Consider the following 27,256-nt stretch of genomic DNA (forward strand, 5'->3'; position numbering starts at 1 on the left):
GCACACCTATGCAGGTGCCCCCAGGAAAAGTGTTTTTGCCTGGGGGCACCGGATGAAGAGGAGCAGCCAGGAGAGCGACGCTGGGGCACCCCAGAGGAGGAGGATTGGGGCCGCTCTGTGCAAAACCCTTGCACAGAGCAGGTAAGTATAACATGTTTGTTTAAAAAACAAACAACAAAAAAACGTTTAAAACCCCTTTTAAAGGTGTCCTCTATATTTTTGTATTTAAACCCAAGAACGAAAGTATAATATACATCTGACCAGTCCTTGGATGATCTGGTTGTTTTAGTTTTCTTATTTAGTGTTATATTTCAACAATTCCATTCTCCTTGTAAATTCCTGTGCAAAGAACTGACTTCTTAAACAATGTTATCAGCTTTCCCGCTATGCAGCCGTCACATCCAAGTTTGTTCTTGGGTTCTGTATACTGCAGATATTTTGGTTTGTCCTTGGCGTTCTTGGACTTCAGCAGTATTAGTAGATGCACTTACCTGACCGGTGTTCTGATGAGAAATGCCCCTTGTCGAATAATGCCCGCCCTGTACTGCGCAAGCCCAGCACTTGCGTAGTACGGAGCTGCCGAACAGTGGAATACGTTCCTGATGCTCATCCAAGTCTGCAAGGGGCGGACTTGTTCATGATGGGAGCATGTGAGGGGCGGATGGCAACAGAAGGGGGCGTATTTTGTAATGATGGGCAGCGCTGTCACAAAACTCACACATGTCCTAAACAAATATATCTCTGCTATTCTTCCTACATGAGTTAAGGGCAACCCTTGCAGCGTTGCACGAGCATCTGGAACGTGCGATGTTCGGACACTTTTGGCGGCTCCGTAATGCGCAAGCGCTGCGCAGTACCGGGTGGGCATTATTCGAGGGGGGGGGGGCATTTCTCGCTACAACACCGTTTCTCTTGTTGAATTTTCAGTACTTTTTACTGCAGTCAAGAAAAGGCTAACTTGGATATTGTGGTCTGGCTTCCAGAAGAGTCGCATGCATCATAAATTATAATCCAGATGGAGTATGTTTTCTGGAAGCTATTCCCGGCCTGCCACAACCCCCTGCCTGTGTGTTTGTATAATCGCAGCCGCAGTAGACTGCTTGCAATGAATGCCTGGAATGTGGCAGATTATAGGCCTCCAGCTTTCACTTGGCTCGGGGCTGAGAAAATAATCGTTAACATGCTGATTAGATTACTCACTGCCAAGATGCCAGATTTACCCTTTACTAGACGAGCAAAGCAACTGCAATCGGCGCACAGCGCATCTAACTGCATTCATCTCTGACCATTCACACCTTGTTGGCCTGGTTTACCTGATCAAAATTTCCTTTGTTAATCTTTTTCAACATTACAATACATACATTTCAATACAAATATACTTAAAACACATATACATATAACACATAAACGGTTTCAATATAGACCCAAAATTAAGATAGACTATTAATATTGATAGAGATTATACTAGAGAGTCTACTCTTATAAAAATATACCCCAACGTATGTTCCCCATGGTCTATATTCGCTGATTAGGGGATTCAGCGTAGTAGGAAAGAGAGGGGGAAGAAAGGTAAAGAGGTGAGAGACAGAATAGATCAGGAGAGAGAAGAGGGGAAGGAAAAGAGAAAAGGAAAAAAAAAAAGCCTATTAATGTGTAAGAATACTAACGAAACATGTACCCACTCGGTACCAAAAAAAGGGGTGGGGGGATTTTAAGGATATCTAGTGCAAGTGCATTACTTAAGCAATTAATATCTAGTGATAAAGAAGTATACCTATAATAATTTTAAGAAGGCTTCTACTCCAAGCCTATTAATGTGTAAAAAAGCTAACGAAACATGTACCCACTCAGTACAAAAAAAAGGGGGGGGGGGGAGAGATGGGAGGGACTTAGTCCCCCGTTTTCAGCCCCTCTTGCATTATGTGTCTGGGATCGATACTCTCTAAAGTGCCAGTGCATAGTGACTTGTTTCTAATCGTATAAAGGCGAAAATTATTATGATTATTGCAAAAAAAAAAAAAGAAAAAATTCCTAGTGCACAGACCTCTCATCTCTGATTATGTGATAATTCCTAACGAAAAGAAGAAAAAAAGAGAAACATAGTCCCCTAATGCCCATCCCCAAGGGGTTCATAGTGCTAGTGTCCTCATGAAGTAAACTTATTTTAAATCTAGTATCTAATGAATGTGTATGTGGGTGTATATATGTGTGTGTGTGTGTGTGTGTATATGTATATGTATATGTGTGTGTGTATATATATATATATATATATATATATATATATATATATATATATATATATATATATATATATATATATATATATATATATACATGCACACACGCATACACACATGCGCACACACACACACATATATATATATATATATATATATATATATATATATATATTCAACCAAGTGACCAACCCAGGCCGGAAAAGAGGGGGGGGGGACAGAAGGAAGGAGAGGGAAACTCCAAAGTTAGGTCCCTCCACTCCTCCTCCGATCCCCCATCCTCTACACATATACCTCTGATTCCTTAAACTCTTTCCATCCTCTCTAGATCTTATTACATTTTGGCCAACACTCATTATGAATTGACAGCAACTCCTCCACGAATCTAATTATATCTATCTCTCTTAACCATTCTCCTATTGATGGCGCTTTTTTTCTTTCCATTACCTTAGTATTAGCACCGTTCAATAGGTATGGGACCAGAGACATCTTTTTTGTTCCTTGTTAGCCCTTTACTTGACCGATGACTTGTGAGCAGCTACTGAACCACACAACAGCAGTGTCTGCAATATTTCATCCTACCTAAAGAGTTGTCTGATTATTGTCATATGAAAGAAGTACAGCCTTGGGATTGCGAATGAGTAATGGCTCGGCATTTTCTCATCAATCAGTGTTCATTTTAGCTGTGTAAAGTGTCCTTGCTTGACTTTCCTACTTTAAGAAAGACATAGATGTCACATACTACTTTCCTACATTGAACAAACCATAGATGTCACATACTACTTTCCTACGTTGAACAAACCATAGATGTCGCATGCTGGCTGTAAGTTGAGAATGAAAAAAGTCTCGGCCCTTTAACTAATGCCTATATAGTACACATCAGAAAATCGTATGAAAAATGCCGCTTTTGAAACGATCGTACAATATTCTAATTGTTCACACACTGCTATCCAGAGCCCATCACGACAGTTCCTGCAAAGTTATCTGAAGAGACAAACGCAAAAATGTTTCTCGTACCATAACAGAACAAACTATTTTTGTTTAATCGGTACAGTATTTATTTGGGGGGGGGGGGGGGGGACAGAAGACCAAGACCACGCATGCTCGAAAACAAAAGAATACATTACAATGCAATACTATACAACGCATTACGTCCCTTCCGAAGTTGTATTTTGTTGTTCGAGAATTTTCGTAGATTAGTAAGCTCTTCGTTTTCGTTATAAGACTTGTATGCAATAAAAAAAAATATGAAATTCTAAAGATGCCCAGCATGATTGTGTTCGGAACCACTAATGCCCTTTTCAAGTCTAGGTGGGCTTTTGCCATAAAAACTAAAGAAATTCCCAGCTGAACTTACCGACCAGCCTGCTAACCAACCCAGTTGTCCTGTCTAACAGTTTGTGTTAAAAACAGGGGTTTCGTTTGCACGCATTTGCAGATACATGCGTAAGCTGAAGAGCCCCGTCAAGGCTCCCCGTTATTTTCTATAGTCCTAACTCGAGAGCGAGAAAACTCGAACTTTCGAGAGCCTCCACCGTGGAAGCACGTGCATTATAATGGATTGGCAGAGAGCAGGTGAGCCTGAAGGGAGCCCACCTCTCCTTAAAGGCATAGGGGCACACTGGACACCCAGAACATGGCACAATGGCAGCAAAGGTGTCCAGTACACCCCCCCTCACTAATATTTTAACAGTACAAACAAATGGCCGCTGCCCCCACCTATAACTGGCCTTTGCAGCAAGGAAGCATATGGGAGGGCAACGCATACAAAACATACCAGCTTTCCCATAGAATCTTGATCGGGTTGATTTACTATACTACAGACTATAACATTTATTTAGGTTGGTGAATAAGGAGAAGCCACTTCCATCACAAGAAAGTCATACTTTTTTTTTTTTATCGCAAAAATTGCTTTATCCTATTTGCATTCACTTTGCAAACTGAAAAGTCTTTATTGTTTTAGTAAATGTCTGCTACTGACTGCCAAGGGCATTATGTGTATAAAATGGATTTGCCAATTTTTTTCCCCCATTCCTAATCCCAAATTTGATTCGTTAAAAAAAGCCAAAAACACACTGGCACTTTTGGGGGGGGAAAAATATTAATAATGGCAGTAAAAAAGCGCTTCCTTTGCAGCCGTCACATGATCCCAAGGTAATAATGGACATCCACCTAACTCTCTGGCCATCTCCAACCCTCCAGTGACTGCCTACCTTGCTGTTGCTCAAGCTCCTCTTTCATTTGTCATGCTGCAGACAAAGGGAGGGAACCGTGCAACTGGATTAGTTGGCGGTGCCATCTGTTAAACTTCTGGCTCTGCATGTGCCTCCTGCCAGGCAATGTCTCTGAATGGAGCATTCTGGCCAAGGATGGAAGTGTGCCCCTTCCCGAGTGTTGGTAGAGGGACCCTAGCTGTAAGCTCTGGATATGTAGTGGGGTCACTTCTGGGATCCCCTTGATTGGTTGACCAGGGATTGTTTTCTGTGTCCCCCTGATTGTCGGGGCTCTGGGTGTATTGAGGTCTCCTGTTATACCCTCATTGACTAACTAGAGCTGTGAATGTGTTTGGGTCACCTCCTGTCCATCCCCTAGTTGGCTGATCTGGATTTATAGTGAGTACAGTGTCACACGGCCACGCAATTGTCGGTTAAAGTAACGCAGAGCTGTATTGCAAAAGTCATGAATGGGGGTAAATCTTCCGGAGCTGATGTGTTAAAATGGGTGTAAATGTTTCTGCTTTAACTGGCATTGCTTGGATCTGCTTTAATCAGAAACGACTCTGAGACGTTTGATCGTCTGACAGATCAGCTGTGAATTGCATCTTTGGAGAATGATCTTGGCCAAGCTGTCAGAACCTCCTGTCAATGCAAAGAGATGGGTGTAAATAACAAGGACTGGCCCTTTAAACAGAATTACCTGCTTGGTGTACTGTGTAATCTGCCAGGGGCCCATATCCTGGTATCAGCTCTGTTGCTAAGCTGCAGCCATAATCTCCAAATAGGTTTAACAATCTAGATGTTGTTTACTGCACTGCTACAAGTTCACACATTCCTTTAAAAGAGAGAGTAGAAAAAGCGAAATATTTTTTTGGAATCTCAGTCGGATAAAATGGAATGTCCTTTCTCAACCTTTTTAACATGGGGGACCCATAAAATAACCTAGGGCTTGTTCACACTTGACTAAATTTCTGACGCTCAACTAACGCTCTTATATAGTTTGTATGGCGTTAGGATGGGCGTCAAGGATCTTTAGAATGGGGCATTTTACAAGCTAACCGCCCTATGCGCAGTTTCGTAGCGTTTGGGGTGCGTTTAATAACTGCTCCACAATGAAAAGTAACAGAAATAAACTAATTTTCACACGCCAAAAACGACTGCCAGAACCTGGCGCGTTACCATAGACTTAAATGCGAGGCGTTGAAAGGCTTCAAACGCCTCCTGACTCAACATGAGGCTTCAGTTTTGAAGCGACGCTACCGATTGGTTTGAGCAGCGCAACGTGCTGTCTATTATATCTTGTGAATAGGTGTTTGAGGGGTGTTTTTATTGCCTCTCAAACGCCTGCTCTTAAAACGGAGCTCCGCTGAAAAAAAAATATTAAAAGCCAGCAGCTACAAATACGGCAGCTGCTGACTTTTAATATTAGGACACTTACCTGTCCTGGAGTCCAGCGCTCGTCACTCTGCTGCCCCCGCCCGCCATCCTCAGTGAGGGAACCAGGAAGTGAAGCGCTCCGGCTTCACTGCCCGGTTCCCTACGGCGCATGTGCGAGTCGCGCTGCGCTTGCTGACTGGCTCCCACTGTTCTCTGGGAGCCGAGTGTTCCCAGAACACAACGGGGGGGACGGGGACTGGAGGTGACGTCCTGCCCGCAATCTGTGGCCGGAAGTGGGTGCAAATACCTGTCTTTAGTCAGGTATCTGCTCCCCCCTCCCCCCTGAAAGGTGTCAAATGTGACACCGGAGGGGGGATGGTTCCGATCAGCGGGAGTTCCACTTTAGGGTGGAGCTCCGCTTTAATGCCAGTATGAACTCTGCCTTAGGGCCCTTTCACACAGGCGGATCCCATGAGGATCCGTACCTTTCTTATCCGCTTGCTCAGCAGGGATCGCTCCGTTGATCCCCGCTGAGCCGGGAGATGACAGGGCGCTCCCTGCACACTGTGCAGAGACCGACCTGTCAAATCGCCGCTCTCCTCTATGGGGGGATCGGATGAACACAGACTGTCTGTCCGTGTTCATCCGATCCGCAGACGAATGGAAAAATAGGATTTTCCTCCGTCTGCAGAAACGGAGCATAGCGGAGACTGATGAGATCGGATGTTAATGCGCTGACATGCGCAATCCCATAGGGATTAATGTATGTCCGTATTTCATCCGAAAACAGATGGATGAAAAACAGACATAGGTCCGCATGTGTGAAAGAGCCCTTACTGGCCAGATCGGGTGAAAACGGAGGGAAAAAGCCTAACAATTAAAACTAATGCAGCCACTACATCTAATGATTAATGAGCTGAAATATATTACATTTTTGGTTTTAATACAGCTTTAGGAAAAGCTCATCCACACTGTACCAGAGAACATAACGCATACCTCTTCCCCCTGTATAGCCAAGGTTTCTCGCACATTACTGGCCAGTGGTGATGGTGGGGCCCGTATTCAGGGTGCGTTATTGGTTGGCAGTGAGTAGTTCTAATGAAAGAAGACTCATGTCCATTACAGTGTAACTTCAGATCAGATCAAATCCTCCCAAGTCACAGGGGCCAGTTTTGTCCCTGACCCTGTGGTGTGCAGTGGCAGTCGTGGTAATTCCCTGGATTGAAATATTCCCATGATAGACTTTTAATTATAAGTATGCATAACATTCCCAATTATTGATTTTGCCATTACTATACAGTACAGTGTTTTGAAAAAGTATTCACACCCCTTTGACATTTTCCACATTTTGTCTTGTTACAACCAAAAACGTAAATGTATTTTATGTGATAGACCAACTGTATGCATTCTACATTTTGGCTAACCTGATCTCGCATGTTCTTCTGCAGGTGTTCAAGAGAAGATGGGCATTATGAATCGCGGCGTCCTCTATGCTCTCTGGGACAATGAGAGCGACGGCGATGATGAGCTGAGCTTAAAGGAAGGAGATTGCATGACCATAATCCGGCGGGAAGACGAAGATGAGACTGAATGGTGGTGGGCACGTATAGGAGACAAGGAAGGCTACGCCCCACGCAATCTTCTTGGGGTATGTATTGACTACAGCATGGACATCCTGGGGCCTTAGATTTCTTATAAAGTACGGTATAAATGGACCGAAAATTGGCTGGTTCAGCAGGAACTGCAATATTAAGCCTAAATCCAGAGATTTCCCCCTCAGTTTTGTGGGGTTTTTTTTGGCCACTAGATGTCCTTCAATCCACTTCCTTTGAGCCCAGGTTGCCTTGGACCTGCCCCCAGCCTGCAATTGGACAATGAAAGAAAAAGCAGCAGTCTCATGGGCTTATCTGCCACTCTGCTGTGTTCTCAACTCGGCATGCTTCTTGTCAGCATATTGATTGTACTGCTTCTTCCTCTCTCACTTTAGCCCTGCTGCACAGGGACTATAAGAAGCTGATACCGGGCCAAATTTGGGTACTTTCATGCTCACATTTAAAATTACATTTAAAGTGATACTAAAGGCATTAAAACAATGAAATAAAAAGAGGTTATACTTGGTTTCTGTGCAATGATACGACTTAGAAAGGTTGCTAGCCTCCTCTTCTGGCAGGCCCCACTGGTGCTGTCAGCTTCCCCCTATTTCAGGTGCCTCCTTGTAGCAAGTTGGGCGCACATTCCTGTTGGGTCCCAAGCTGGGCTGTGTGCATCTATAGACACACAGCACTGGTAAGCTACACCCCTGCTCCCTCCTGACATGAGTTTGACTGACAGCAGCAGGATCCTATGGGTTCGCTGTCCTCTGTTTCTCCTGTGCCAGGTAAGTGTTTAAGGACAGAGGGGGTAGGACAGATGGTGGGGTGTTTTTTTTACCTTAACCACTTGCCGTCCAGTGACATACCGGTCATCGCTGTAGCTGCAGCAATCTTTCATAAGATCAGTGACAGGGATATCCTCCACCAAGGCTATGGATGGCCTCTCACCTCAGCGATTCGACCTGTGGCTAGGTCAAAAAGCATAATACATATCCTCCAAGAAATAGATGGTAACAGCATACAAGGAGTCGGCTCTGTGTATCCCCAGATGGAATCAGATGGAAAGATTGCTGCACTACTCGTCACTATTTGTTTATTGGAGCACCTTTTATCACCTTGCACTTTATGGACTTTTTATTAATTGTGATTAATTTTGTTATAGATTTTATGTTTTTGCGCTGCACTATTTATTTACTTAATTTCACTTTGAGATATTTTTGGATTATATCTACAGTGCTGGCTTGCAATTTATTTAGTTAATGTTTATTTTCCAGCGCTGAATTATTTCACTTTTTATCGCTGTAGCTGCAGCAATGATGTGTATATATATATATATATATATTAATAATTTCCATCTGTGATCAAGCCTTTACTTGAACAAGCATCTGATCAATCCAACCTTGGTTGGAGGCCGGAGGAGAGATCTGGGGTCTAGCACACCCCCGAGCTCCCCATAAAGAGGACCTGTTATGGCCCATGCTATCACTAGGGATGTTGTTCATCCCTTCTAATAGCAGTAAGAGAGGAAAAAAAAGTAAAGATACAGTGTAATTTAAAAATAAATAATTATAAACAAAAATTCTTATAAGCGCCCCCATTCCCCCATGCTCAGGCGAACACATATGTAGGTCGTGCACGCATATGTAAATGATGTTCACGGCACACGTGAGGTATTGCCGCGAACGTTGGAGCGAGTGCAATAATTCTAGAACAGACCTCCTGTTTAACTCCAATCTGGTAACCTGTAAAGGCTTATAAAGCATTGCCTATGGAGATTTATAAATACCATAGTTTCGAGCCGTTCCATCAGCACAATTTTAAAGTGTGACATGTTGGGTATCTATTTACTCAGCATAACATCATCTTTTATATATTTACCAAACAATTGGGTATTATATTGTGTTTTTGTGCATTAAAACTCACTAATGTGTGTTTTTTCACAACCGCTGCCTGAATGCCATGTGGCACCCTCCATTTTATTCTCTAGGGCCTATATAAATATATATAATGTATGGGGGTTCTAAATGTTCTAGCATGTCTGTGATAAGTGACAGAATTGGCCAGCTGTTGAAGTGGTTAAGGAATGCATTGCAGTAAAAAAAGTTTAGACTTTAGAACAGCTTGCCGATCATATAACACAGATATACGATGGCAAGGCAGCTCTGCTGCACCAGATCACGTACTAGGTATGTGATCTGGCACTTCCAGGTTGGGGGCTAGCACCGCTGGCGACCAGGCCATGCTGTGATTAAACACAGCAGATGTCGATCAGCAGGTGCCGGCCAATGTATTCCTGCCGGCCCCCGCCGATCTTTCGGAATTTACACTGGACAGAGAACCCATCCTATGTAAACAAGGCAGAGCCCTGTCCTGTCAGCGGGGAAGGAATAGATTTTCTTTCCCTGCAGGGAATAAAGTCCATTACTTGCCTTAGTGAAAGCACCTCACTGATTACACTAAAACACGGGCTAGGCACACATTTAACCCTTTGATCGCTGTAGATGTTTAACCCCTTCTTCGCCAGTGTCATTAGTACAGTGACAGTGCATATTTGTAGCACTGATCACTCTATTGGTGTCACTGGTTTGAAAAAATTGTCAATGTCCATTGCAATATCGCAGTCCCACTATAAGCTGCTAAACGTCGCCATCACTAGTAAAAAAAAATATACACCTATTGGCCCAAATTTATCAAGAAATCTGTTTTCTTACATTATTTCTATTGGATATGTTTTATAGCAGAAAGTAAAAAAATATTGTTTTTTTGTTTTTTATCAAAATTTTCGTTTTGTTTTTGTTTATAGCAGGGAAAAAAATAAATGCAGAGGTGATCAAATACCACCAAAAAAAGCTCTATTTGGGGGGGGGGGGCTTAAATAAAATTTGGGTACAGCGTTGTATGACCGCGCAGTTGTCAGTTAAAGTATTGCAGGGCCGTATCACAGAAATGGCCTAGTCAAGAAGGGGATAAACCTTCCTGAAGTCAAGTGGTTAATGAGTTTAGAATGTATTTGTGTATTTTATATCTGCTTTAATGAGGGGACCTCCTATAAGTACATTGACTGATGAAGTAAATGTTTTCCCCTTTCAGCTCTACCCAAGAATCAAACAGAGACAGAGAAGTTTGGCTTAGATCATTCTGCAATCTTCCAGCCAGGAAACATCCAGATGTCACTTGAAGGAAAATTGACGATTTTTCCACAATAAATGAAGGATTGCAACATGCGCTGTGTCAGCGACTGCACATATACCCATAATGCACCGGACTCTTAAAGGGCCAGTGCATCTGACTGTAGACTGTCACCAGTGACAGGTAGTCCAGGCTGCTCTCAGCTGGGCCCACAAGCTTCTTTTGACCCTCTCAATATTATTGTTCGAGGTCATCATCACTGCGTCCACAGTCCTTCATCAATCTCCGTTCCATTCCAGCATCCTATATGAAGAGCACACAGACCCCATGTATGCATTATTTTTTTATGACATGAATGGTGGACATTTTTTAATTTTTTTTTTTTTCCTCACTAACATAAATGTATACATTTTACAACTGGACCATATAGATATAGAGGAATTCAGTATTTTACTAAAACATTATTATATATTTATTTTTTTTCTCATTGCTGGAAAATGTAGTTTTAGAAATGCTGTGTAAACTCCAGAGACAAAAAAGGTTTTAATAAAAAAAACAAAAGTCACATTGTGATTGACGCCTGTGTGTGGTTTCATTGTCAACCTCCAAGGAATTCTGTACTGCAGGGGTGCCCAATTAGTGGCCCGCGGAGCCCTCTGATGTGGCCCGCGACCGCCTGCTCTGGAATGGCTGGTTGGCAAGCCATCCCAGAGCATCAGTGTTGTGAATGAAGCCGGCGGTAGAGGAAGAAAACGGCTTTTCAGAAAGTGCACCACACCTGCAGGATATAAAAGACGTCTATTACAAAGTGCAGCTAACCGGTGGGAAATCCACAGGTACACTGCGCCGCCCCCATGGTGTGGGTAAACCACAGACCATCAGTGTAAAAGCAGCGTTAGGCCCCTTTCAAACAATCAGTCCAACCCAATAGGACCCTCCATTCGCCTCTATGGAGCGGCAGATGTAAACAGACTTTTGTCCGTTTACACCTGCCTACTTCCAATTCGATCTGCTAAAAAAAAAACAGAAATGGATCAGTCCTCTTCCATCTGATTGGATCAGAGGGCCCATAGAGTAGATTGGGCTGTGTCTGTATCTGCTTTGCATATGCAGACTGGACACAGACCTGTCATCTGCCCACTCTGCTCATTTTGGCCCGCGACTGGTTACTAAGTGGCCCTCGGCCTTCAAAAGGTTGGGCACCCCTGCTGTACTGAGAGAAATGTGGTTTAGCTACATCCCTTCCCTCTTCTTCTAATGGATTCTCCCATGCTTTTCCGTATTTAAGGTGTTGAATTAAAAACAAAACCTTTTTTTCAATTTTGTGTAACTTATGAAAACCCCTGTCAGGTTTTGTTTTTTTAAATTAATAAATGTCTCCCATTGGGGGAAATGTCCTTTCACTTCCTGTCTTGTAGAGCCAACAGGAAATGAGCGGAAATCTTTCTAATGGGAGGAAAATCCCCTCTGAGACAGTTGTCACAGGAACTAAAGTCCCCATTTGACGATGCCCCTTCAAATGTTTTTCCCCCCTACTTTCAGTCCACAGATAATGTTCACCAGGTCTAATAGAGAAGGTGAATCTCCCTAACAGGAACACAGATAACGATAAAAACCTGACAGGGATGCTACCACTTTATTCAAACCGAAAATAAAAGTTTTGGATACACTTTAAAGCAGAGTTCCACCCATAAATGGAACTTCCGCTGTCTGTCACATGTGGCACCTTTCAGGGGAGAGCAGATACCTGTCTAATCCAGGTATTTCCTTCCACTTCTGACGAAAAATCGCAGCAAACTACGCCATGTCCAGCCCCTTCCCTGCTGGGAGATAGAGGTCCCAGAAGACAGCAGGGACCATTCAGAACGCGCAGACGTGACTCGTGCATGTGCAGTCGGGAACCAGGCTTTGAAGCCGCAAGGGTTCACTTCCTGATTTCCTTACTTAAGATGCCGGCACCTCTACCCGGAGCCGAGGGACGGGTCGGCTTTGGGTGAGGACTTTGCAGGCTCCCTGGACAGGTAAGTGTCCTTATTTTAAAAGTCGGCAGCTACAGCATTTTTTTTTTTCAGGCGGAACTCCGTTTTTAAATAGAGATTTGTAGGATAACCACTAGGGTGCTTAGTCTCTTTTCTTAAAAAGGAAGTATACCTTTTTAGCAGATTGACACCGCTGCACCTACCATCCCCCTCCTCTCTGGGCCGCGGGCTGCCTGTCTGTGCGATCCCAGATGTCACACAGGCACAGCTGAGCAGCAGAGTGAAGCCGCCTCCCCCTCCTCTGTTTATGTGTAAACAGGGGGAGGGACTTGCTGTGCATGTGCCGCTGCGCTGATCTGAGGTACTAAAGGGGGGTCTGCACTGAACGGGGGAGTCTACACTGTACAGGGGGTCTGCAATGAACAGGGGGCTGCACTGAACTGGGCTACACTGAAGGGGGATCTGTGTAACATGCAGGGGGCCCCAGAGCTGCAGCGTGCTGTGTAATGTAAAGGGGTCCAGAGGTGCAGGGTGATGTGTAATGTAAAGGGGTGCAGAGCTGTGGGGTGATGTGTAATGTAAAGGGGCCCAGAGCTGCAGGTGGATGTGTAATGTAAAGGGGCCCAGAGCTGCAGGGGGCTGTGTAATGTAAAGGGGTCCAGAGCTGCAGGGTGATGTGTAATGTAAAGGGGCCCAGAGCTGCAGGGGGCTGTGTAATGTAAAGGGGTCCAGAGCTGCAGGGTGATGTGTAATGTAAAGGGGCCCAGAGCTGCAGGGTGATGTGTAATGTAAAGGGGTGCAGTTGTAGAGGGGGTACACAGTAGGGACAAAGAGATATTGAAGGATGCAGGGCGCACAGTGGGGTGTTTTTACATTTTAATGTGGAGGGGTGCCAGATATAGGATCTGCCCCGGGTGCCAAATGCTCTAGGTACGCCCCTGCCTGTAGGGTAAAGTGGTCTGTAAGGGTTTACAACCACTTTAATAGCATTGGTTTTTCTATTTAGGGCAAAATGACAGGTTCTCTTAAAGGAGCACCACACCCCCCCCCTCACATCCTGTCTCTTTGGTCCCCCAGTGCTCCGATCCTCCATGTGAACCAGGAGTCAAAACCCTGTGTGAGCTTTTCAGGGTTTAATTTTCTTCACACGAGTATTTGGGCCAAGAGATTGGCTGCTGAGGCCTGTGCACTGCATCCTGGGAGGAAAGAGGGGCTGTCATATGGTTTAGCAATCGGTGGGGGGGGGGGGGGGGGGGGAGGTGTGCTGCTAAGGTGACTATAAGGCATGCTGCTTTTGGGAGACACGGAAGGCTCCCTGAAGGAGGCGATGGCGGTGGTTGGCAAGTTTGGGACTTACTCAGGTCTAGTCATTAACTGGACCAAGTCCTCACTCCTGTTGCTAGACGAGGCCCAGAGTGGAGGGGAACGGTCGATTCACGGGGTGCCAGTGTCTACACGTATCAAGTATCTGGGGGTCTGGATTACCCCGGATCCGCGAGATTTTCTGATACTCAATCTGAACCCGCTGTTAAATAGAATTAGAGATAGAGTCAAAGTATGGTCGCGCCTTAAGATGTCTCTGGTGGGCAGGATAAATCTCATAAAAATGATTTTTATGCCTCAGATCTTATACTTCCTTCACAACACTCCCATGGTTATCCCCCTAAAATTATTCAGGATTATCAACTCTCTTTTTAGGTCCTTTATTTGGTTGAATAAGCCCCCCAGGGTTAGACTGGAGCAGCTACAGAAGCCCAAGGCGGAGGGGGGCCTTGCCCTCCCTAACCCTTGGGTATACTATCTGGCAGCTCAGGCACAGCATATTGCCCGGGCGATGCCAGAGGGACTGGGAGCGGGGGAGGCTGGAGTGCAGTTTGACCCCATTAGGGCCCTAATGTGCCATGTCACCGGTCTGGATAGTGTGCCTACGGGTATGGAAGCTCTGGCGTATGCAAAGTCCAATAGACGATTCCCCACGTATGTTCTGATGCAAAAAATTTGGAATAAACTTAGACAATTACAGGGTGTGGAGGGATTCACAGAATACAGCCCGATCTGGGCCAATGGGTATTATGAGGAGTTACTCACGTTGGATTGTGGGGCGCGGTGGAGGAGGTGCGGCGTCACGCATTTGAGACACATATTTGCGGCGGGTAGCCTGATTCCCTTCACGGAGCTGAGGGAGCGTTTTCACCTCCCGCGGTCTATGCTCTTCCACTATATACAGTTGCAGCATGCCGTGAGGGCACAGTCGGGAGGGAACCCCTGGATTCTTTCGCATACGCACATATTTAAGTACATGGCAGGAGTTTCACAGTTCCGGGGTTTCATTTCTATGGCTTATTCCATGATTCTTTCCATATTCCTGGAGGGATTCCCGTTGGCGGCTTCAAGTAGGTGGGAGAGAGATGTAGGTGCGTTCGAGGATGAGCAGTGGGAGGAGGTGCTACAGGGGGTACAACTGTGTTCCTTAAATGTGGCCCAACGGCTCTCACAACTCTACATTATTCTTAGAGTACATTATACGCCCGCTAGGCTGTTCAAAATGGGGATGAGACCGGATTCTAATTGCCCCCGGTGTGAGAGAGACCACGGGGACCTAATTCACCTGTTATGGAGGTGCCCCAAGTTACACCCATACTGGACAGGGGTTTTAGCTACAGTCAATAGAGTATTTCAGACCAACGTACCTACGGACCCGAAGCCATGTCTACTGGGTATTTTGGATGACATCCCCATGGACGATAATTCCAAACAGGCCATAACCAGAGCCCTGTTTCAGGCCCGCAAACTCATTCTGAGACATTGGAAGGCTACTGAGCCACCGACGATGAGGGAATGGATCGCCCAAATGGGAGACACCATTCGCTTGGAAAAATTTATATATCAGCATAGGGGTCGGCCGGGGAAATTCGACAGACTGTGGGCACCTTGGTTGGATGCCCCCGGGCTGTCACCGGTCGATCTAGTGATGGACAGACTGCTGAGGTAAGGAGGTGACCCTCTTGTGGGGTAAGAGATATATATGATGGGGTGGGCTTATGCAATGAATATCCCCAGTGACAGTGAGACCGGTCTTTGTGTGTTTTAGGTGGTGGCGGGTGATAGCAATGCAGTTACCACATCCCTCTTGTACCGCTGATAGGGTTCTCTGCCGGAACGTCTGCCCTGTATATGAGCTGTGAAACTTCCCCCCCCCCTTCTTTTTTTTTTTTTTCTCCCCCTTTTTTTTCTTTTTCTTTTTCTCTCTTTTTTTTTTTTTTTTTTTTTACCTTTTTTCTCCTCAATAAGTTTCCCTGAGTTGAGGAAGGGAGGGAGAACAGAATTGGATGTGATATGTACAGCGCTAGGCATGACAATGTTAACAACTTAGTTTGGATACAGCATATATTGTTTAGTACCCTTGTGTACGAGTAGAAAGATATGTGTTAGGATGCATCCTGTATCCAGTGTTTTTTATGCTGCACAATGTAACGGATGTGCTTGTAAAATTGTATGGTTCTTCTCTCTTAATAAAACCTTTTCTGATATAAAAAGGTGACTATAAGGCTAGAATCGCGCTGATTGCGCTATGTTTAGAATGCGCTGAACGCACTTGAGTTGATTCATGTTTTTTTTTTTTCATAACAAATTGGGGTTGGTTTACTAAAAGCAAATAGACTGTGCACTTTCTTAGTAAATGTAATGTGGTGCGAAGCTTAATTTTGTAGAGAATACCCAATCAGAAGGGGGGGAAAAAAGCATATTTGTACATGATTGGATGACAGAAATCAGAAGAGCCTCACCACAATGACTAAGCTCTGGGGAACAACTGCACTTGCATAGTCTGTTTGCCTTTAGTAAATCCTAACTGATATATATATATATAGCAAGTGAAAATATTGCGCTGTACAGTGGTATACAAAATGAATATAAATATACATACATACACACATATATGTGTAAAAACGGCATCAATCCTACGAGTGGCGAACTCGTCCGTCCGTCGGATGCTAGAGTGTGTCTAGCTCTCCAATCCCGACGCGTATCGTCACAACACTATTAAATGTGAGTTTTATTTCATTTTTGTTTTAATAAATTTCCCATTGCTGACCGGGTCACGCTATGTATATCCATTTATTATCCCTCCATGCATGATATTGTCATCTGAGCACCCAGCCTGAGTCATAGACAGAAGAGAGGAGGTGGAGGAGGAGGTCCATTGCGAGTCCGCACTCGTGGAGATAGGCCCTGTTTCACTACTTCTATGTGAGTGCATCGCTATTTGGGTTCTCCCGGGGTCCCATGTTACATATGGTATCACATGACTAGGCTTCATGTCCTTCTGCTCTTTCTTACATGTACCATTGAGACCCACATTTATATGCATCAGGACTTGAGTTATTAGACTCCTAGAGCCAGCTGTGAACCAATTGAGACACAGGATTCCTAGCCTGACATATTGGAGAACTGGAGAAGGAGAGGAAGGAGGGACTGACGAGCGCGGCGCTCGTGGAGATAAGCCCTTAGCTTTTTCCTATATGTGAGTGCATCTCCACTGGTTAGGATCAAGGCTTCCCCCCCTTCTGTGACGTTATTACACCATTCGGTATTTGCCTTTTATGTTTTACATGCATCGAACTATACGGAGACTCGCATCTGATATCTAGTCCCGGACCACATCCACTAGGACTAGGCTGACTCAGTCCGGCTTGCCAGATCTGAGGTGAGCTGCTGGGACCACCAGAGGTGTATATATGAGATCTTGGTTACGGCTTACCTTCTGTTTCTCACCCATTTCCGGATATGAGGCCTCGCTCTTCTGAACTATTTTTATTTTAATATTTTTTAAGTTTACATCGTTGCATCGATTGGATCAAGTGTTGATGAACTGTATCTTTATACGGCTGGATCTTTGTTTCTCTGGACCTTTTGCGTTGTGTCCCTGAACAGGGACTGTTCAACACTTTCACTCACTGTCATTTAAGTGTCACCTTCACGTTCTGTTTCTTTCATTCACTTATACATATGTGTGTGTGTGTATGTATATTTATATATATTTATATTCATTTTGTATACCACTGTACAGCGCAATATTTTCACTTGCTATATATATATATATATATATCACTTCTTGTCTATTGAGGTAGACCTTCTTTATATTTGCAGCAGTACCCCTGTTTTTTTTGTCCCTTTCCCTTGCTCCCCTCATTCTAGACAGCGCAGGAGTTCACTTTACCTATAAATCCTTACTGACTTGCACCAGTTGTGAAAAGGTTCTTGCACTTTTGATGATTTCATGTGCGACTTGCATTGACATCTGTGCATGAAGTCGCATAGATGTCAGCATACCATACATGAAATCGCACTGAAGTAGCGTAATTTCAAAGCCGCATTCGGTGTGAACCAGGGGCTAAAACCTAGAAGCTGATTGGTTACTATACAAAGCTGCACCAAATTCTGTGTACATCATTGTTCTTGTAATGCTTTCTAGTATGTTATACATGTGTTTAAACGCAGCATGTTCCATTTTCACACAGCACACGCCGGGGCAACACGTTGATAGCGGTTTCTCCTTGTGTGGGGCCTGTATTGAGCATGTGGTGTGCATAAGGCCCTAAATAGGTGGTGAGTTTTTTCAAGAGCACCTGTCACTTTTGCATAAATTGGGCATTTAAGGGCTAAGTACACAGGAATCTTAAGAGCTCAGTTTATGCTTTGATTTTAATAACAACTGCACTCCAATTGCCCATGTACACGGCCCCTTTATAGGTTAGAATAAATAAATGTTATAGATATGGAAGTCAGTGATTAACAGTCTATTTAGATGTGCACTTTTTTCTGTGAAGATAAATTCAGAGATGGTATAAAAACAAATGTACATCCCCAGTACTTTTATGTCAGTTTGCTTTTTTTCTGCTGCAAGTTGTGGCCAGAGAAGATCCTGTAGGAATAGATTGTACTACACAATAATGGATGTGTCTTCATCTAAAGCAGGGGTCTCCAAACTGCGGCCCGAGGGCCAGATGTGGTCCTTTGCCAGCCTTAATCCGGCCCTTGGGGCACAATTCCTCCCACTGACACCAACAATGGGGCACTATATCTTCCACGGATACCAATAATGGGATACTATTCCTCCTACTATTAGGGGGAATACTCCTCCTCCATTTGACCACCAACCCTGAGGCCATATTTATTCTCACCGATGCTGGGTTTGTGACATTTTCTGCCCCTTTTGACCACAAGCCGGCCCTCCTAAAGTCTGAAAGGAACACTAAAGGCAGAATTTTATTTTTAAATAACAAATGGTATACTTGCCTCCACTGTGCAAGTGTTTTTGCACAGAGTGTCCCCGAAATCCGGTCTTCTGGGGTCCCTCGGCGGCTGTCTCTGCTCCTCCTCGCATAAGCTTTCCACCTTCATGCGAGCGAGCATGGTGGAAAGCTTTTGCGAGCGCGCTCCCATAATACATCGGCGGGCATAGCCGCCGACTGTTTCACTCGGCCCCCGCCCCCGGGGCGCCGCGTCATCAGCTGTGATTGAAAGCAGCGCCAGCCAATGGCTGCGCTGCCATCAATCCGTCCAGCCTAGCCATTCAACGGCCAGGCTGGGAGCCAAAGAGGATCACGTGGACGCGTGTGGGACTTTCGAGGGGTCAGGTAAGTAAAACGGGTTCGGGTGGGGGCCGGTACCGTTGAATGTTTTTTCACCTTAATGCATAGGATGCATTAAGGTGAAAAAACATTTACCTTTACAACCCCTTGAAGGACAATAAAGTGGCCCTTTGTATGAAAAGTTTGGAGACCCCTGATCTAAAGGACACCCAAAAGTTCACATGAAGGCTGGTCGGTGTGCTAAAGAATTCACTATTACATGTGCATAGTAGTGCCCAGACTTCAGTGTATCTATACCCAAAAAGAACAATCCTTAAAGTGGATGTAAACCCTCCATACACCCAGTGAAGTGAGCAGCCTCAGATGATACGCAGAGATGAACCAAATCTCTCTACATAAGTTTTACATGTATATCTGTCTTCACATTTTATATACTGTTTAGAAAGTTTAGATCCCGTAAGGATTTTTTTCTGATCCTGTTTAACACAGAGTGTGATTTCTGGGCATACAGCCAAGATAGCTAAAATTGCTGATTGGAGGAAAGGCACAGACTCTCAAAGGTGTTTTGTAACAGGATCAGCTCACTGCTAATCTATTTTATCCAAAAATTTGTCAGGAGTTATCAGGCTTATAACAGAGGAAGGTTCAGGAGAGAGCTAAGGGACTTGGCTCATTGAAGAAAGATAACAAAATACTGCAGAGATATGTTCAGCTCAAATTTCATGAACCTTACAACCACTTTTTTTTTTTTTTTAAAACCATTTATTTTAGCTTGGTGATCCTTCCAGTAAAACGCATTTCACACTGCGGAGTATTTCAGGTGTTTAAGCGCTAGAAATGGCGCATAAATAACACCAGAAATACTCCTGCCCCAGCATTCTCGAGAGCTTTCACACTGAGGCAATGCACTGGCTGGAGAAATCATAATCATCAGAAAAGGCAAGGAGCAATTAATGTTTGTATGGCATATGAATACCATGGTCTGGTCCTCCAATTGACTACTTCCCCCATTCTTGTTTTCCCCTTTATTTTTGATACAAAGTATACAGTTGTGGAGGTACCCCATCTTTTATATAGACAAATTGGTTTCTTTCATTGCCCAAAAATTTGCAGTAGTTTGATATCCATCTTTTAATCATTTTTGTAAGGAGCACAGCTGCCAAGATTGAGAAGTGTAAAAATACCTGTAGACCCCGCCAAACAGATATGCAATTAGCGGACCTTCAGCTGTTGCAGAACTACAAGTTCCATGAGGCATAGCAAGACTCTGACAGTCAGGGCTCAAGTCCTGCGGGAACGCGTGGGAACGGAGTTCCTGCACTTTTTTCACAGTAGGAACTCAGTTCCCTTTGCAGGACTAGAGCAGCCGAGCCGCCCGAGCCAATCCTTCACTAAGCGGCGATGCCCAGCTCGAGTCACTGTCAGGGGCAGGCGAACCTTAGTAATCCTTTATGTTACTGGCCGCTTCCTGTATATGAATTCATCGGGTAGTGTGCGGGTATTCCGTCACTTCCTCGATGCCGCAATGTCTCCTGGGAGCTTTTGTCATTGTTCCCAGGAGACATTGCAGAGGTCTGCCGCTAGTTATTGCGGGATTTAGAAATAACATGCGGTTTAGTAATTATGCATATGAGCGTATCATTTTTTTTTGGTGGGAGAGTGGATCTTGGGTGGGAGTTCCCACACTTTTTCCCCAGGACTTGACCCCTGCTGACAGCCATAAGCATGACACCCGGAGGCAGAGGCATGATGGGACTTGTAGTTTTGCAACAGCTGGAGGTCCGCTAATTGCTTATTCCTGAGGATACACCATTGAAAAAGTGTTTTGTTCTAACAGACCAAATAAGAAAATTGGGGTTTACATTTAAGGCGGCGAGTCGATCTAGAAAATGACTAGAATAAAGAAAATCAGCCAATGCTTAAGTTTCCCCTTTTATTAACCAGCATTTCAAAATCATCTTGCATAACATATAGAACAAGGCTCATGTATAAATAAATCGCTCATGAACACAGCTTATCTCCGATTTTTTGCATAGATCATCTTATAGTGATTTGTTTATGAAATATCCCCGACTGCCAAAACCAAGGTCACCAAAAAAAGTCCCTCCACCCACCTAATCCAGTTCTATTACACAACGCAAGGCGACCATTCTGCAAAAGGGAACGCGGCATTACTGGCTTAGAGAAGTGAGGCCTTTGCCGTGACGCATACCATTGGCTCACACATTCTACTTCTGTGGTTCCTGTTGAGGAGAACCTGCTGATACCAATGAACTTGGAGACGGGTTTAAAAAAATAAATAAAAATCTTCTCTAGATTGCATCTTTCTGTAGTGAAAAATGACAAAGATGACTAATCTCCCATTTTGAAAAATGCTAGTTACTGGGCTGCCCCACAGATCCACCCGCTTCAGTCATTTGTTTTTTAACCACTGAGGAGACAAGGATGTAGAGTAGAAGATTTGACTTCAGCCCGGCTCTCCTGATCTGCAAGCTTGTCAGTGTCTCAAAGTACTGAAGCCACAGACAGCCCAGGAACTAGCATTTTTTAAAAAGAGGTCAGCAATGACAGCACAGGTTTTCTTAAAGAGATACTGTCACCTTTGCCATTTAGGGTTAAGGTGTGCCCTTTGCCATGAACCTTTTATATGCCCCTTACTGCTCCTTCCATTGCCATACAGAAACCTGTTGCTTCTGGGTAGAGAGGAGCATGTGACAGGGTCTGCCTGCCAATCACTAGGCCTGAGCACTGTCACCGCTCCCCTATATCATCCACCTCCATCTGACTAGTGTTGACTGCGATGGAGGAAAACGTGGCGAGGGAGCGCTGGCAAGGTGAGCATATGGGGGTCAGGGTTTTTCGTGGACATTCACTTTGCCCTGAATTGCGTAAGGTCTCTTTAAAGCAGTGTTTCTCAACTCCAGTCCTCAAGGCGCCCCAACAGGTCATGTTTTCAGGATTCCCATCATTTTGCACAGGTGATTTAATCAGTTTCACTGCCTTAGTAATTACAACATCTGAGGGAAATCCTGAAAACATGAACTGTTGGGGCGCCTTGAGGACTGGAGTTGAGAAACACTGCTTTAAAGTAGGGGTCTCAAACTGGTGGCCCCCCAGCTGTTGCGGAACTACAAGTGCCATCTCTCCTCTGCCTGTGGGGGTCATGCTTGTAACTGTCAGCCTTGCAATGCCTCATGGGACTTGTAATTCTGCAACAGCTGGAGGGCCGCCAGTTTGAGAGCCCTGCGAAAGCTTCTAGATGCCCTATGACAACAAGTTCTCTTTAAACACCTATAGTTGTAAGCAAAGCTAAAACGGATAATGCTGCAATGTTGTAAACATTCATCAGTGATGGTAAAGGCATTTAGGTGGAAGGCAAATAAACAGAAGAGGTATCTGAGCATAAGTGAAAGTAGTACAGTATTGCTCTTCCCATATAAAGGGTGATCATTCACCAAAGCGCCACTAGATGGTGCCAAACCTGAGAATGAATGGCTTTATCAATTGGATTATAGGGCACTTGTACTGAGAGAATATATAGATGACCTCTCCTTCTGAAAATGGCAATTGCCTGGATGTTGTGTTGATCTAGTGCATGGGTCTTCAAACTACGGCCCTCCAGTTGTTCAGGAACTACAATTCCCATCATGCCTAGTCAAGTCTGTGAATGTCAGAGTCTTGCAATGTCTCATGGGATGTATAGTTCTGCAACAGCTGGAGGGCCGTAGTTTGAGGATCCTTGATCTAGTGGCTTTAATATATTCCAAGTCACAGACCAAAGGATAAATATAGAGATTAGGAAAGTCTGGGGAAAAAAAAAGACAGAGGGACTCAAGACATGGAAGCAAGAATGAGAGCCAGGCAACTAGCATTTTCTTAAGAAGGTGGCCTGCATGTCTCTCTTATTAGAGGTTGCTTGTAAGTCCTTTTTGCTGCTAGGAGGATCTTCAGCTAGATCAGACAACATTTTTCTTAAAGGCACGCGGGTCAGATAGATAACGGGAAGGTTCCTTGCAGTCGGCGTTCTATTTGGGTGTAATATACAGAGACGGCTGATCACATGACTGTGAATGTCATCCACTGAAAGAAAAGACAAATCCAGTTCAGTTGTATGTATTACCTGAAGTTTATTCTGCTCATGTATTAAAAGGAACACTAAAGGCAAATCTTTTTTTTTTTTAATTACAAACATGTTATAATTACCTCCACTGTGCAGCTCGTTTTGCCCCTGATCCCTGTCTTCATCATCCGCTGCGATTGACAGCAGCGCCAGCCAATGGCTGCGCTGCTATTAATCCGTCCAGCCTAGCCAATCAACGGGCAGGCTGGGAACCGAAGAGAATCACGTGGACGCGTGCAGGACTTTCGAGGGGTCAGGTAAGTAAAACGGGAGTTCGGGGGGGGGGGGGGGGGGGCGGTACCGTCAGATGTTCTTTCACCTTAATGCATAGGATGCATTAAGGTGAAAAAACATTTACCTTTACAACCCCTTTAAACCTTACACTTTTCTAATTGCATTTTAAAATAAAACCTTTTCATTACATATCTTATTTTAGTGTTCTGAGGTCTCTATATCAGTGTTTCTCAACTCTAGTCCTCAAGGCGCCCCAACAGGTCAAGTTTTCAGGATTGTCCTCAAATGAACCGGCTGTGGTAATTTCTAAGGCAGTGAAACCGATCAAATCACCTGTGAAAAATAATGGAAAGCCTGAAAACATGACCTGTTGGGGCGCCCTTGAGGACTGGAGATGAGAAACGCTGATCTATACATGGCTGGCTCCGCTCTCAGTGGCTCGCTGGGAGGTGTTGCCGGTCCAGGATTGGGGGGTAGATCCCGACCATATTGTCGCAATCTTTCCCAAGCCTGGACCGGCTCTGTGACGTCAACCCGCTGTTGGCTGAAAATGGGTCACATGAGTGCAGAAAAAAACACACTCTTGTGATCCACAGAAGTACAAGCCAAACAAGTGTTGGCTCTACTTCTTTAAAGCGGGGGTTCACCCTATAAACAAGAAAAACATTTTTTTTCCCCTTCTAGCATAAAATTAGGCATAGTAGCGCGAGCTACAGTATGCCTGTATTGATTTTTTTCGCCCGGTACTCACTGTGCAATCCTCTATAGAAGATTCCGACTCCCCGCGGGGAATGGGTGTTCCTATCCAGACGGAGGATGATTGACGGCCGGCTCTGGCACGTCACGCTTCTCCGGAAATAGCCGAAATAGGCTTGGCTCTTCACGGCATCTGTGCGCAGGCGCCGTGAAGAGCCGAGACCTACTCCGGCTGTCTTCGGGGGGCGGGACGTGCTAAAATGTTGCTATGGAGGGTGAACCACCGCTTTAAAGTGGTTCTAAAGGCAAAACATTTTTTACCTTAATGCATTCCCTGCATTAGGGAACATAGGGCCAGATTCAGAGAGAACTTACGCCGACGTATCTGTTGATACGCCTCGTAAGTTCTAGGATGCGCCGTTGTATCTATGTGCCGTATTCTTGAAACCAGATACGCCTGAATTCTGGCTCTATCCGACCGACGTAAGTCTCCTACGCCGTCGTATCTTGGGCGCATATTTACGCTGGCCGCAAGGTGCGCTTCCATTGATTTACACGTCAAATATGTAAATGAGCAAGATACGCCGATTCACGAACGTACTTACGCCCGTCGCAGTAATCTACGCCGTTTACGTAAGGCGTACGTTCGGCGTAAGTTTACCCCTCATAAAGCAGGGGTAAGTCATGTTAAGGTATGGACGTCGGAACAGCCTTCGTATTTTACGTTGTTTACGTAAGTCGTACATGAATGGGGCTGGGCGTAGGTTACGTTCTCGTCGTAGGCATTGAGCCGGCGTATCTTAGGGAGTATATGCGACGTGATTCTGAGCATGCGCCGTTCGTTAGGCCCTTTATTTGCATGGGGTCACGGTTAATTTACATGTAGCAAGCCCACTACCGTCCTACTTTGAATTAGGCGGGCTTACGCCGGCCCATTTACGTTACGCCGGCGTAAATATGGGAGCGAGTGCTTTGTGAATACTCAGCTTGCCTCTCAATGTTACGTCGGCGTAGCGCATATGAGATGCGCTACGCCGGCACAAAGATGCGCCGATGTACCTGAATCCCGGCCATAATGTCCAAGTAATTGTATCACAAAATGTCCCAGTAATTGTATTACTCCCTCTCCCCTCCCCCCCTCCCCTATACTCGAGTCTGCAGCTGTGCTGGTCTCCGTTACTCTCCTCACAGGACACAAAGACAGCAGCGGCAGCCATTGATTGCTGTCAACTAAAACCTGGGAGGAGGGGGCGGGCCGAATAGCACTATGGACACACACAGCAGGGGGACCCCAGAACCGGAGATTCGGGCAGCATTGTGTAATACGATTGCACAGAGCAGGTAAGTATAACATGTTTTTTATACAGTGCCTTGAAAAAGTATTCATACCCCTTGAAATTTTACAACCAAAAACGTAAATGTATTTATTGGAATGTTAGGCGATAGACCAACACAATGTTCATAGTTGTGAAGTTGAAGGAAAATGATTTTCAATTTTCTTTTACAAATAAATATGTGAAAAGTGTGGCGTGCATTTGTATTCAGCCCCCTTTACTCTGATACCCCCCCCCCCCAACTAAAATTTGGGGAAACAAATTCCCTTCAGAAGTCACCTAATTAGTAGAGTCCACCTGTGTGTAATTTAATCTTGGTATAAATACAGCTGTTCTGTGAAGCCCTCAGAGGTTTGTTAGAGGACCTTAGTGAACAAACAGCATCATGAAGGCCAAGGAACACACCAGACAGGTCAGGGATAAAGTTGTGGAGAAGTTTAAAGCAGGGTTAGGTTACAAGAAAAAAAATATCCCAAGCTTTGAACATCTCACAGAGCACTGTTCCGAAAATGGAAGAGTATGGCACAACTGCAAACCTACCAAGACATGGCCGTCCACCTAAACCGACAGGCCGGGCAAGGAGAGCATTAATCAGAGAAGCAGACAAGAGGCCCATGGTAACTCTGGAGGAGCTGCAGAGATCCACAGCTCAGGTGGGAGAATCTGTCCACAGGACAACTATTATGCCCCATACACACAAGCGGAATTCCTCTCAAGCCTGCCTTGCATACACACGAATACACACAAAAGTTTGGTGAACTTTTGACAGCCAAGAACGTGGCGATGTAAAAGACTACGATGAGGCGAGAAAATTAAGTTCTATGCTGCTGAGCATGTGTCGATTTGTTTCTGAGCATGCATGTGTTGAAATTGCATACAGATGAACGGTTTTCCCGATAGGATTTTTTCCTGACGGGAAAAAAAAGATCCTGCTCTCTTTTTTATTTCGGCAGTTTTTCTGTTGGAAAAAGTCAGATGGAGCATAAATACGGTCAGCATTCCCGGCCAAAAGCTCTCGTCTGACTTTTTCCGACGGAAAAAACACTTGTGTGTTTACAAGGCATGGCGTCGTGCACGCCACGAATCTGGCCTTTATGGAAGAGTGGCGAGAAGAAAGCCATTGTGGAAAGAAAACCATAAGAAGTCTTGTTTGCAGTTTGTGAGAAGCAATGTGGGGGACACAGCGACAATGTGGAAGAAGGTGCTCTGGTCAGATGAGACCAAAATTGAACTTATTGGCCTAAAAGCAAAACACTATGGGCCAGATTCACAGAAGAAGTACGCCGGCGTATCTACTGATACTCCGGCGTACTTTCAAATTTGCCACGTCTTATCTTTAGTTTGAATTCACAAACCAAGATACAACGGCTTCTGGCTTCGATCCGACAGGTGTACGGCTTCGTACGCCTTCGGATCGTAATTACAATACTTTGGCGCCCGCTGGGTGGAGTTTGCGTCGTGTTCTGCGTCGGGTATGCTAATTAGCTTTTTTCGGCGATTCACGAAGGTACACGCGGCCGTCGCATTCTCTTACGTCGTCGCTAGTCGGCTTTTCCCGGCGTATAGTTAAAGCTGCTATTTTGTGGCCTAAAGTTAGACTTGCCATGTTAAAGTATGGCCGTCGTTCCCGCGTCGAATTTTAAATTTTCGTCCGTGAATAGGAAAGGACGTAACTCACGTCTACGTTCAAAAAATGACGTCGGTGCAACGTCATTTCGCGCAAAGCACGGCGGGAAATTTCAAAACGGA

The 27,256-nt window shown here is 44.8% G+C and overlaps 2 protein-coding genes across 4 annotated transcripts in view; one reads left to right on the plus strand and one right to left on the minus strand.

Moving 5' to 3' along the window:
• TP53BP2 (tumor protein p53 binding protein 2) overlaps positions 1-11,124 on the plus strand; it is a 104,330-nt gene extending 93,206 nt beyond the window's left edge. For all 3 annotated transcript variants that reach the window (XM_040351392.1, XM_040351390.1, XM_040351391.1), the window contains exons 18-19: positions 7,279-7,478; positions 10,513-11,124. In XM_040351392.1, coding sequence (XP_040207326.1) covers positions 7,279-7,478; positions 10,513-10,554 — 242 coding nt within the window. In that variant the 3' untranslated portion in view covers positions 10,555-11,124. The remainder of the gene's footprint in view (positions 1-7,278; positions 7,479-10,512) is intronic.
• Positions 11,125-22,862: 11,738 nt separating this feature from the next.
• LOC120937867 (calpain-2 catalytic subunit-like) overlaps positions 22,863-27,256 on the minus strand; it is a 145,237-nt gene continuing 140,843 nt past the window's right edge. The window contains exon 21 of the mRNA XM_040351393.1: positions 22,863-23,203. Within this exon, the coding sequence (XP_040207327.1) occupies positions 23,180-23,203 (24 nt within the window). The 3' untranslated portion in view covers positions 22,863-23,179. The remainder of the gene's footprint in view (positions 23,204-27,256) is intronic.

Source organism: Rana temporaria, chromosome 4 (genome assembly GCF_905171775.1).
Source record: "Rana temporaria chromosome 4, aRanTem1.1, whole genome shotgun sequence".
NCBI lineage: Eukaryota > Metazoa > Chordata > Amphibia > Anura > Ranidae > Rana > Rana temporaria.